This window comes from Lissotriton vulgaris, chromosome 1_1, assembly GCF_964263255.1.
Source record: "Lissotriton vulgaris chromosome 1_1, aLisVul1.2, whole genome shotgun sequence".
NCBI lineage: Eukaryota > Metazoa > Chordata > Amphibia > Caudata > Salamandridae > Lissotriton > Lissotriton vulgaris.
In genome coordinates, this window is record NC_141685.1 from 1985440646 (window position 1) to 1985454047 (window position 13402).

General features: G+C 47.1%; 1 protein-coding gene across 1 annotated transcript in view; it reads left to right on the forward strand.

Annotated features, from left to right (window-relative positions):
* Positions 1-385: 385 nt before the first annotated feature.
* The window catches only part of LOC147751482 (cadherin-related family member 4-like), an 866423-nt gene continuing 853406 nt past the window's right edge, over positions 386-13402 (forward strand). The window contains exon 1 of the mRNA XM_086938604.1: positions 386-505. Coding sequence (XP_086794730.1) covers positions 460-505 — 46 coding nt within the window. The 5' untranslated portion in view covers positions 386-459. The remainder of the gene's footprint in view (positions 506-13402) is intronic.

The following is a 13402-nucleotide window of genomic DNA, read 5'->3' on the forward strand; positions in this document are numbered from 1 at the left end:
CGGAGGGAATCTTCTATTTGTTGGACTGTCCATAACCCTGGACTGTTTATAGGTGCATGAAAAGAAACGTCATTGCCTTTGCATATTTAAACTTTGCTTAAATGTGCAAATGTGTAATCGCGATGCAGGCTCTAACTAAACAGATAATTGATTAAAATGTAAACATGTCAAAGGCATATTAGATTTTTTTTAAAGGCCTTATCCCTAATATATTGTTAGGATTGCCTCATTAATTTACCTTCTATGCAGAGCATAACCATTGCTGGCTATGAAAGCAACATAGCAACTGCTTTGGTAAACACAGTCTGGCAAAGAATGCACATCTTTACAGACTCAACGGTATATACCCTGGTCGGAATCTGTCCCGAGGTATAAGACAGGTTTTGACTTTAGCAGTACAAACAGTTCTTACTGCAGACTCCGATTTCGTTACCATCAAGCATTTCTTCAGCTTTACCAATGGCTCTTGGGAAGATGGTGTTCTTGGCACTTTCATTTATCACAGGTACTTTTCGAATAGCATAATTTTTTTTTATGAAAGAATAAAAAAATTTAAATTGGTTAAAAAACAAAACGTAAAATGCACAACGTAGATTCAGTCTGCTTCATTTGTGCCCGTTTTATCAAATTAGAACATATATTTGCAGGCGATCGAATATTATTTGCTAGCGATTGTACTTTGAGTTACAATTACCTGCTCTATTTGTTGTAAATTAAAGGCACAAATAAGTCAATAACCGGTAGACATTTGAAAATTAATGGCGCACTCATCTAAAACTACAGGTAAGAGATTAAAAAGACAAATTGATTAATCAAGGACACTTTAATTTATTTGATTTTTTTATAGACGAAGTTGTCTGTTTCTGTACTTGTTTGTACTCGAAGGGGATACAGGGGGAGAAACGTATTTAAGTCATGAAAAATGTGTGAACAAAATGAAAAATTCACACAACAATTTTTTTTATACATGAGCTAGATGAGGGTGTATGTGCAGTGGGCAACAGCGATAATGTTTAATTACAAACTTGATGTGTATTACAGCAAATCTATGTGCATTTTTGGTGGCTAGTTTCAGTGCAGTTTTCATTATCAGTTTGCCATTCATATATCTTGAAACATGCAGAGGGTATTACACCCTGGATGCGAGACATTGTTTACAACACACGTGTTACAACATGTGCCATTACAACACCATTTTTACAACACAAAATCCAATACAACACATGTCATTACAACAGATGTCATAACAACACATTCCCCAAAGTAACGTCCTGGCGTACTTAGAACAGTAATTTGCATTCAGTAGCGGCCGGTGGTGGGAGTGCGGTGGGGCTGGGCGGGGGTGGAGCAGGGTGGGGGGTAGTAAACTATGGAATACGACCCTAGTAGGGAAACAAATAAGTAAATAAACCGAATTTCATTGCGCGCGCTGCATCGCATTTGGCAATGTAGCACACACAATGAGATTCTTTTTATTTTATTTATTTATTTGTTTACTTACCTCAGTTCAGCCGTATGCCGTAGTTTACTACCCCCACCCTGCTTCACCCCCGCCCCACCACCACGCAGCATTCCCTCCACCGGCCTCTCTTGTTTGCGTTGTAATGGATTATGCGTTGTAATGGTTTGCATTGTAATGATATGCATTGTAATGAATTTTGAGTTGTAAAAATGCATTGGAATGGCATGTGTTGTAAATGCATGCGTTGCAGCATCCTATTCGAACCTTTTTACATGCTTAGTGTGGCAAAAGTCCTTTGCATGGCCCTGAAGAGTGTCTGCCCTGCCCTTCAGTGTTTTATTTGTGTCATCTTGGCAATTATGTGAGCCCACTGAGAATTCTTCCAGTCTAATGACATGAGATATCAGACATGAACGTTGATGTCCAATGGGTTACCAAAGTGCACCCCTCATTTAAAAAGTGGCTACTGCTCTCTCTGGTATATGAGTGGCTACTGGTCTTTCTGTTTCAATCAATCAATCAATCAAATAATCAGGGTCTCATGGCGCTGGCGCTGGGTGGGGGGGGTTGCAACTCTGGATCAGTGGAAGAGCCAAGTCTTGAGGTACTTCCTGAAGGTGTGCAGGGTGGGGGAGCATCTGATGTTGACAGGGAGCTCGTTCCAGGTCTTTTCTGCAATATAGGAGAAGGCTCTTCTACCTGCTCTGGTTCTGCAGATGCGTAGGGTCTCTGCCAGGGCGAGGTCGGTGGAGCGAATGTTTCTTTTGGGTACGTGGAAGGAGAATCTTTCGTTATGGTATTTGGGTGCAATGTTGTGCAGGGATTTGTAGGCATGGGTGAGTAGCTCGAAGGTCACTCTCTTCTCAATGGGGAGTCAGTGGAGGTCTCGTAGGTGCTGGGGCATGTTCTCGTGGGTTTCCGAGGATGAGTGTGGCTGCGGTGTTCTGTACAGTTTGGAGCATGTGCAGCAGGGTTTTGTTGATTCCGGAATAGAGGGTGTGTCCGTAGTCCAGTCTGCTGGTTATGAGTGCGTGGGTGATGGTCCTTCTGCAATCGGGGGATCCACTTAAAGGTCTTGCATATGAGAGACTGATGGTGGTGGCAGAGTTATTGTAAGAGTTAACCTCTTTCCTGTACCCTGTGATGGTTACTGGCTCCCCTTAGGTAAGGATCCATCCAGCCTCCAGTAACCTGGGTCTCTTGTCTTCAGCATGTCTGTGACATGGGGCTCCAGCGCCTATGGGTGCAGTGTTGTGGAGGAGCATGTGGTGTGTAAGAACACTTGGTTGAGTAATTCATGAAGTTTATTGGAAGCCAAATGAACAGATACAAAAAAGATGGTGGTTGACTTTGTTTAGGGATGCCCTAGTTCCATGCTGGACCTGGGAGACTCATGTTTACAGTCTATGCTTCTTTATAAAACTTGGGGCCATATTATCAAGAAAGGGCAATACATTATCACCGCTTTTATCAGCAGGAAACTGCCGCTAAAGCGGCAATAATGGGCTTGATAATATGCCCTTGTGAATTACCATAAAAGCAGAGGTTCTGGTGTTAACCTGGGCTTCTATGGGAATTCTATGTGAATTCACAAGGGCATATTATCAAGCCCATTATCACCGCTTTAGATGGGATGGCACATCACACTGGTAGAGGAACTCCTTGTACTTCATAGTGGGCTTGTTTGTACATCCTGCACCAAAAGAGACACTTAGGGCCATATTATCAAGAAAGGGCGATACATTATCGCTCCTCCTAAATGGTGCCACTCTGCCCCCTGTGTCCTCATGCTCCAGGAAGCCCATCTGCTAGGTAATCGCTGTTCATTCCTAGGCTGCCAAGGATTTGACAGGGTGTTTTATGCGGGGTTCACAAAGGGGTTTTAAGGAGTAACAATCCTCCTCCACTGCACCTTTCCCTTTGTAGTTAATAGAGAAACTGTGACAGTGACAATTATTGGCGCTTTAGCGGCAGTTTACTGCCGATAAAAGTGGCGATAATGTATCGCCCTTTCTTGATAATATGGCCCTCTGTTGGTGCAGGATGTACAAACAAGCCCACTATGAAGTACAAGGAGTTCCTCTACCAGTGTGATGTGCCATCCCATCTGTTTGCTCAGCTTTAGGATCTTCCCTTTTGTCACAGGCCAAGTCATAATCTGGCTGGACCACTTTGAAAGCCACAGGAAGAAATGACCCATGCACAAGCTCAAAATTGGAGGAGCCCCTCAAAGTTCAAAAGGGGCAACAGAATTGATTAGCTGGATCTCGCCTAAAGTATTAGGTACATTTACCAATACAGTTTACAGTATTTATCATCCTAGTGGAAGTTTGATGGTAGTTGTGAAGCAACCCGCACCTCGTCCCCTACGGGACTCCTGCCACCGGACCTCTCCGCATCATGGGGCCGGGCCACTGTCAACTCCCTTGCCCGACCCGGCCGCCATCTTGGACACTGCACCACGAGGCCGCGTGGCCTCAACTCGACCCTAACCCTGGGCCTGGCCAGGCCCCGACATCCCGGCACCACCATCCACCTAGGAGGTGAACGGACCACTTGGCAGGTCAATGGGAGAAAGAAGTGTCGATGGCTCTCCCCCGCCAGGTGCCGATCGCCCCAAGCTCCCCCGGGCGCTGGCTCCACCCCCCTGCTGGGTGTCTGGACTCCCTCATTCCGGACCTCCCGACCTCCAAGTGCGAGGGTCCGGACATCAAAGGGCGCCAGACCTATAACTGGGGCAGCTCCAGAGCAGGAAGGCAGTTGTATCCTGGAGTCGAGAGACACCGTGAAGAACTCATCCTTGACGGACTGTTGGCGCTGCCGCAGCCCTGCCTTGTGAACTATCGTCCTGCCTGCTGGCGCTGCCGCAGCCTTCTGCAACCTTCATCCTCGTCGGGACCTGCTGGCGCTGCCGCGGACCGTTGTACCTACCACCTTCGTCGGAACCTGCTGGCGCTGCCGCGGACCGTTGCTACCTACGATTATCTCGGGACCTGCTGGCGCTGCCGCGGCCCGACCTCCGGAAACACCGAGCTCGAGGATTGTGAGCTACCCATCTTTGCCTCGCATCTACCAGATTGGTAACAAGACTGTCCCGCTACCCCCTTTCCCATCCAAGAGACTAGAATCGAGGGGACCCCTGAGTCCTGACCTCCTTGTACCATTCTACCGTACTTAAAGATTGCTTATAAAGAACGTTAAACCTTATCTTTGTGTGGTGTACATCTGTGGGGGGGAAGTTACTCGTCTGTACGATCGCTGGAGACGGCTCTCCCCGGAGACCTCTCCCCTGTCCTCGGCCGACCCTCCAGGTCCCGTCTAACAAAGACCTTTCTGTTTGCTATCCTTGTCCCAGACTGGGCAAATGTCTAAGTCAAGCCTTAGAAGAAACTATTGCAGTAGTTGAACTGAGCGTAAAGAAGGCTGACATGTCTGAGACAGAAGCTGGACTGCCAGCTCAGTAGAACCCAGCAATCTTACAGGAAATATGGGATCCAGCCATTTGGTTATCCTGCTCCAGGAACGCAAGGTCACTTCCAGGCAGCTGCTCATCGGTCACTAACAGGGTAAGCCTACCTTGCTGCTGAACCTCCCAATGAGGTGGCCAGCCTGTGGGCATGTTCTAGTTTCTATGATAGGTCTTGAGAATTTCTTCAAATTTGGTCACAAGCCTGGGAAACCAATGGGATATATAGGTGAGTTTTCATTGGTTCTAAAAATTCATAGCCTCCAGCTTGGTTATCGCTCTTGCATTGCTCAGTGGTCAGTGCCACCCTGCTCATGGGTGACTGCCACAAGAATTACTTAACTGTGATAGGTAGAATTTAAGATACAGCATGCCAATGTTTTGTTCCTTTGGAAAGGGTAGTTGAGAATACTGGCAAATAGTCCATCTGTGAACCCCAATGATTAGTCCAGTGAGTGCTAGACCAATGGGACTTCACCAGAGTGTACCTTCAAACCAGGCACCGGACACCAAACACTGGACACCATCCATGTACTCCCTTGCTGCTTGGCAAGGCTCGGAAGGCAGCCTTGAGGTCCAGACAGGTTGTATTGCAGGTGCATTAAAACCTTTTTAAAAATCCTCCATCTGTAACTGAAAAGAAAGCACATCAAGTCCAACATGATGACTGTATTTGCCTCAGATAAACAGCAACAAGAAAAGTGAGTTTTTGAAGTGTGTGTTTGTGAGACCATGATCTGGTGCTACTGTTTGAATATGATTTTTATTTTTACAAGGATCAATGTTTTTGGGTATGTTGCACCACAAATTTGTGTAGAGGGATTCACCTTCAATTGATTAAGAAGTGCCATATGTCCCTTGCCAACTGTTTTATAGTGATAAACACTTTTCAGCTTTACTGTTGTTTGGGGTTGTGCCTCTTGCTAAAACTAAAGCTATCAGCTTCTGGGTCTTTCCCTATTATCATTTTATATGAACCATATATTAGTTTTCTTAAGTACCATGAAGCACTGGCTCGTCACGTAGTAACTGGTAACCATATTTTACTTGTATTCCAAGCATCTAACCTAATCACCTCCATAAGTAACCCTTTGACTGTCCCATTACCCTAAATAAGACAGAAGTCTTAACAAAGAGCCCCTGGATATTCAATTTGGGGTTAATCAGGGGCAGCTCCTCCTAAATGGTGCCACTCTGCCCCCTGTGTCCTCATGCTCCAGGAAACCCATCTGCTTGGTAATCGCTGTTCATTCCTAGCCTGCCAAGGATTTGACAGGGTGTTTTATGCGGGGTTCACACAGGGGTTTTAAGGAGTAGCAATCCTCCTCCATTGCACCTTTTCCTTTGTAGTTAATAGAGAAACTGTGACTCTCAGTGACAATTATTGGCCCTCACCGGAACATTGGGGGGAACCACCCTCAATCTGATCACAGCCTACATGCCCCCAGCAGTCCTTGAGCCTTCCCTTTGTGATCTCGCAAATGTGCTGACATTGCTGCCACATGGATTAACAGTGTTTGGAGGGGACTTTAATGCTGTCATGTTCCCAAGCTGGGATGCCACCGGCACCCCCTCATCACATTGGCGCACAAGTAACCAGAAGTGTGCGGATTGGGCCTCCGAAATTGGCTTATGCTATGGAACCCAAGCATCCACCAATTTATTTATTTATTTATTTAAAACATTTATTAAGCGCAACTGTCACCTTGCAGGTATCCTGGCGCTGGTGGCTACTCCTGGGTTTATAGACAGGGAGGTTGAACTTTAACTAGCAGGCTAAAGGGGTGAAGGAAAGAGCCAAGTTTTGATTCGTTTCCTAAAGGGTAGGAGATGAGTGATTTGGCGGACATCGGCCGGCAAACTGTTCCACAGCTTAGCTGCAGCCACTCTGAAAGATCTGCCTCCGATCCTGGACTTCTTATATTTGGGGACTTTCACCAGGCAGGCAGTTGTAGACCTAAGTGTTCTGGTGGGTGTGTACCACGAGAACAGGCGTTGGAGAGGTCTAGGTCCTGCACCATGTAGTGCCTTGAAGACCAGACAGAGGGCCTTGAAGGCAATACGCTGCTTCAGCGGTAGCCAGTGCAGCTCGGCCAGCGCAGCGGTGGCAGAGGATCTTCTGGTCCAACCAAGAGCCAGTTTGGCTGCTGCCGACTGAACTCGTTGGAGTCTGTCCAGTAGTGTCACAGGGGATTCAAACAGGAGAGCATTACAGTAGTCAAGGCGACTGAGAATAGTACACCTGACTATCAATGCTCGGGCCGGGGGTGGTAAAAGAGGCAGAACCTTGCGCAGTGAGCGCATGAGGGCTGAGCAGGTAGCAACTGTTCTTGAGACCTGCGTTTCCATGCTCAGCTGGTGGTTTAGCATGACGCCCAGATTGCGAACACTGGTGACGGGTGGTGGGTTGTTAGAGTTTTCCGGGGGCCAGAACTCAGCAGGCAGAGGGCGGGGAATGCGGCTCGCCGGACAGAACAAAACCTCGGTTTTCGCGGAGTTGAACTGGAGGGAATTTCGGTGCAACCAGCTAGCGGTATCTCTTAGACAGTTGTGAAAAGCTTCTAAGGGGATGGATTCTTCGCCCTCCCAAGAAAGCAACAGCTGAGTGTCGTCTGCATAATTTACTGTGGTCACCTTGTGCGATTTGATTAGCAGAACCAGTGGTTTCAGGTAAACATTAAAAAGAATCGGGCTAATAGAGGAGCCCTGAGGAACACCGTGAGGGACAGGGGAAAAGGCCGATTGGTATGGGGGAAGGGATACAGCCTGTTGTCTGTCACTAAGATATGAATAAAACCAAAGCAGGGCCGTACCAGCGATCCCTGCCTCTCTTAACCTCTCAAGCAAAATCCCATGATTGACCGTATCGAATGCGGCAGACAGATCCAATAAAATCAAGGCCACGGCTTGGCCCCTGTCTGCACGCATTCGAAGCTCCTCCATGGCAGTGAGCACAGCAGTTTCAGTGCCATGGGCCGGGCGAAACCCGAATTGGAATTCGTCTAAGACGTGGTGCTGCTCGAGATGGTTTGAGAGGCAGTTGCTGACCCAACGTTCGAGTACCTTCACCGGGAATGGCAAAAGTGATATAGGGCGAAAGTTGGACAGACATTCTGGATTCAACGTGGGTTTCTTTAATAGCGGGGTGATGAGCGCTTGCTTCCAGGGAATGGGGACGATACCACACCTGAGGGATTGATTGCAAATCATCCGTAAAGTATGAAATAATTCGTGCCCACAAGCTTTCCAGATTTTCGGAGGCAGAGGGTCAAGGGGGGATCCAGAGGTGATGGCCAATGCAACTTTCTCAAACTCTACTTGAGAGATAGGAGGGAAGTCCAGGAGCTCATTCAGGGGAGGACAGGCTAACCTTGGACAGTCAGGATTGGTGAAGCCAACTTCAGGAGGAGTCAAGTGAAGATGTGCCGGAGACATTGCCAGATTTTTGATGATAGTCTCAATTTTATCAGTAAAAAACTGAGCGAGACTGTCACAAAGGGTCTGAGATGGGGGAATAGAGTTTTTAACACAGTCAGGATGCATGATATTGTCCAGGATCTGAAATATACTTTTAGAACTATTGGCCGCATTGGCTATAGTAGAGCAGTAGTAGTTCGCCTTACTTTCTGCAATGGCGGTTTTGTAGTCCTGGAGTAACTTTTTCCAGCGGGCTTTGTTGATATTGCAGTAACCTTGTCTCCACTTTCTCTCAGCCTGTTTACAGGCTGATTTGAGGGATTTGAGGGACTCGTTGTACCAGGGAGCAGGTGCTCTACCTTTGGGTTTGCAATGTTTTAGAGGGGCAACCGAGTCCGCAATGGAGGTGATTCTCGAACTAAAGGATCTATAATTGTTTTCCACTGAACTAGTGGGAGAGAATCTATCCTGAACTTCGAAGACTTTGGTGGAGGTGCTAAGTTTATCTAAAGCTTTCCAGTTTCGGTAAGAGAATTGTGGTGGCGGATGATTCTTGGGCTTTCTTATTGTGGCATTATTGATATAAAGTTTAATGAGCGAGTGATCAGTCCAGCTCATAGGCAGAATGTCGCCTACTTGAGTTAGGCCCGGACTCGAAAAGATGAGGTCGAGACGATTGCCTGCAGAGTGAGTGGGGACCTTTATCAGTTGGCAAAGGCCCACGTTCTCGCAGGACAATAGAAGGTTTCCCAACCCGGTGTCCAGGCTGCCATTTGGCCAGAGATTGAAATCTCCTAGAATGATAAGTTTGCTATGAGAGGTTGCCATATTGGTGATGGTCGTGAGGAGCATTTGCTGTTGCGAAAGGAGAAAGGCCCCAGGCGGTCGGTAGCAGATGATCACCGTAAATATGCCTCCAGAGTGACAGTTTATGGCCAGACCAAAGAGCTCGATCCCAGGTACCGGATCGATATCAATGGTATTAATCTGCCACGCGGCTCGGAAGATGACCCCAACTCCGCCACCGCGGCCTTTGGGTCTGGGACGATGAAGGATGTTAAAATTTAAGGGGCAGGCAGAAGCTAAGTCGGTCTCACAGTTGGCGTAATACACACATATGCCTGCAGCCCACCATACCCACTCACGTATCGACCTCATACTTATGCCTGATCCTGGCTGTCACCTGGTCGCAAACATCCACACACTAGTCCAAGGAATCTCGGACCACTCACCCTTATTCCTAGACCTAAGCTGACTTACTGGCATTCTTTGTCCTGTCTGGTGACTTATCGCCTGGTTCCTGCAACATAAACATTGGAAAAAAGCAATAAAGGACGAGCTGAGACAATATCTTCAGATTAGCGAGGGCTCGGTCACTTCCCCCTGTACATTATGGGTGGCCGGTAAGGCAACTGTCAAAGGCTTTGCTAAGGGATATATCAAAAATACACACCCGGCCCGAGATAAAGACCTGGCCCAGCTGGAGGCCTGTCCAATCCAGCTGGAACAGGCGGCAGACACAGCAGCAGGGAGTTATGCAGTCCACCAGCTCAACCTCATACACAAAGAAATGTTCCATATATCCTTAGAATTGGCCAAACGGATGTGGAGGTCCCCGACAGCCCGTGTTTCCGGATGGTAACAAAAATGGCAAGCTCCTTTCCTGGCTACCATTTCACCCATTAGCTAATCAGATTACTCTCAAAATAGTGGATGCTGATGGAAATACTCAACAGGAGCCAGAGGTGATAGCCGAGACATTTGCGTATTACTACGAACACCTCTTTTCTAGAACGTGGAGTCCAGACCCAAACTCTGGATCCTGCTTCTAGTGAGACGTGCCGCTCCTGTGGCTGCAGGAGCAGGATAGTCAACTGCTTGACCAACCACTCTCATCAGCATACCACTGGCACCAGCTTTCATGTTATGAGGCTGCTAAGAAGAGTTTTTCCAATGCTCCCACCTGCAGTGTGCAAGACCCTAGTCCAAGCGCTTGTGATTAGTCGCCAGGACAATGGCAATGCTCTACTGGCCACGATCAACGAATGCCTCCTGAATAAACTACAGGTGGTTCAGAATACAGTGGCTAGCCTAATTTATAATCTACCGGCAAGATCTGCAACAATTCCTTTACTGTGTGCACTACACTAGCTGCTGGTAAGAAACAGAATCACTTTCAAAATCTGCTACCTAGTGCACAAAGCGCTCAACGGCAAAGGACCAAGTTACTAAATGAAAAAACTCATTCCCTATTGACTAGGAAGGTCTCTAAGATTTGCAACTCATAGCATACGTCCTCAACTTCGAGGATAGAGACGCTATTCTGCATGAACAAATCACTACTCTCTATACCACCAATTAAGAAAACTCGCTCCGGAGGCCTTGCTTTCTTCTTTCTAGCCCCCTTACTTTAGAACAAACTCCCCTTACACTTACGTGAATGTACTGCCCATCACAACTTTGGGAAACTATAAAAAACAAACATTTTAGTTAAGCATGAGCGGAAAATCCGTTCTGCTCGCGGATTTCACGGATTTTCGGTAAATTCGCAATCCGCGAGATTCACGTATTTCCCGCAAAATCCGCGAACGAAAATCCACGAATGGAAGGGATTGGGTTAAAAGTTCAAGCTGACTTTTGTAACTGTTTTAGAATGGCGCCGGCAAGCTGCCAGAGCCATTCTAAAATAGTTACAAAAGTCAACTTCAACAGGAAGCTCTAATAGATAAAGTAAAGCAGGTACTGCTCAAATTCAGTTACACAATCATTAATCACCCCAAACTTGGGGTGATTAATGATTGTGTAACTTAATTTGACCTTCAACTGGAGCACCTGCTTTACTTCATTTATTAGTGCTTCGTGTTGAAGCTATTTCTAGCTATTTTAGAATGGCGCTGGCAGCTTGCTGGCGCCATTCTAAGTGGGGCTGAGAGCAGAAGGGCACAAAAGTGGGACAGAGGGCAGAAGGGGACAAAAATAAGTGGGACAGAGGGCAGAAGGGCACAGAAACAAGTGGTACAGAGGGCAGATGGGCATAAAAAACGAGAGGGTGGCAGGGATTAAGCAGGCAAAAAAAAAAAAAAACGTGAAATTGCAAAGCGCCTCGCGATCACGCAAAGCGCCTCGCGAACACCCGCAAACAGGCAAAAATAAAAAAATCCGCAAATTTGCGCGAATTCGCGAATTTTGCGGATTGCCAATTTCCAAATCCGCAAATTGCCAATTCACAAAATTTGCCCATGCTTAATTTTAGTATCCTAGGCCACTGCCGGCGTTTTTGTGTCTGCTGGGCCAAGATATCCATTTGGGGGTGATTCATGCACATTACAAATAACTAAATTAAAAAATGAAAAGAGTTAAACCAGACTGTGGCGTGGCCACTGGTAAGAGTCCAGGCCGAGATGGCTACACGGCGACGTACTATTTGCCGTTTAGAGAGATCCTGTCATGGCAGCTTCAAGCACTGTATACCGAGGCAGTAGAGAAAGGAACTTTTCTGTGAGACATTGACATAGCTACTATTGTGATCTTCATTAAAACGGACCCTCCCTCCAATGTGTGCGCTGACTACCGTCTGATTTCACTTATCAACACTGAAGTCAAACTGTACGCCATGATTCTTACAACACTCCTCAAGAGGGTAATCACAACCTTAATACACCACAACCAATGCGGTTTTCCTGCCCCACCATAGTGTGAGATATTGCCTGAGATGATTGGAGGTTGCCTTGGCTCACCATCACCTCCTTCCTCCCTACCTGGCCCACTTGTTGATTGACTTCAAGAAGACCTTTGACACAGTGGACTGGGGCTACTTGGAGGCCATAATGGTCCATGCAGGATTAGGCCCAGACTGTAGAGGGCTTGTGAAGGTGCTATGATTCTTGTCCATCTGCCTAGTTTCTGACCAATCTAACCTGGTCCCTCAATCTTGCCCCATTACTAAAAAAGACCAAAGACAATCTTCAGAAGTTGCAAGCTCTCCCATTAAACCCAATGGGAAAAAATCGCATTGTACAAGATGATTCCTTTATATCTTGCAGAACATACCTCTCCATCTCTTCCCGGCAATGGTTTCAGGTCTTGGACAGAATGTCAACCTTGTTCCTCTGTGGATACTCGAGGCCACAAGTGGCTTTGACCTACTGCCAGAAAGCCCCTTATTACGGTGAGATGGGAGTGACCAATCTCTTTCTCTAATACATAGACGCTTGAGTGTTGGTGATCAATGACTGCTTCTCTGGGTGGTGGTCAGCCCCAGCACACCAACTAGATATGGAAGCATTGGGTTTCTCGAAGATCCAAGCTATGCTGTATGGTTTGTCATTCCCCTGCGATATTCCAACTGTAACCAGGTCAGGCCTCCTTCCGTGGGGCTCGGTGCTTCGACACAACTGCTGGGAGGCCAGAATCACACTGCAAACACACTTGTGGCAGTGCGAGTGGAGGGGGAGGTGGCTCAATTAGAGGAGTTCCAGAAATGGGACATCGTTGGTATTACTTAAGTGAGCAACGTTTGGAAGGGAGGTCAAATCTGGACGTTTCAAGTCTTGCAAAACACATACTCCCCTAAGAACATGCTATTTTATAAATACCTGCAGCTTCAGCACGCCCTGATGATGCATATCCCCAGGGGCACTACACTATTTCTGAGTTCTGTCTCTTAGAAGCCAAACTCCTTATCAGGGGAGCTGGCGAAGGGAGGGGTCCCACAGATCTCTAAATCCCTTGTCAAAAATGCCTCCACCACGTTGGATCATTTGCGGACACAATGGCAACAATGATTGGGACGTATGGAGTATGAGGACTGGAAGGATGCCCTTATGACCCCCCGGGTAATCACTGTCTTGGCCAGGCTGAGACTGATCCAAATCTACTAACTTCATTGCGCATAGCTCACGCCAGTCGGTTATACCAAGCGGGTTGTCTTCCAACTCCTCGATGCACATGATGTATGGAAGAGCCCGCAGACTTCTATCATATGACCTGGTCCTGTGCTATCTTATTGAAATACTGGGTGGTAGTGGTTAGTGGGCTCACTGGGGTTCTGGAATGGG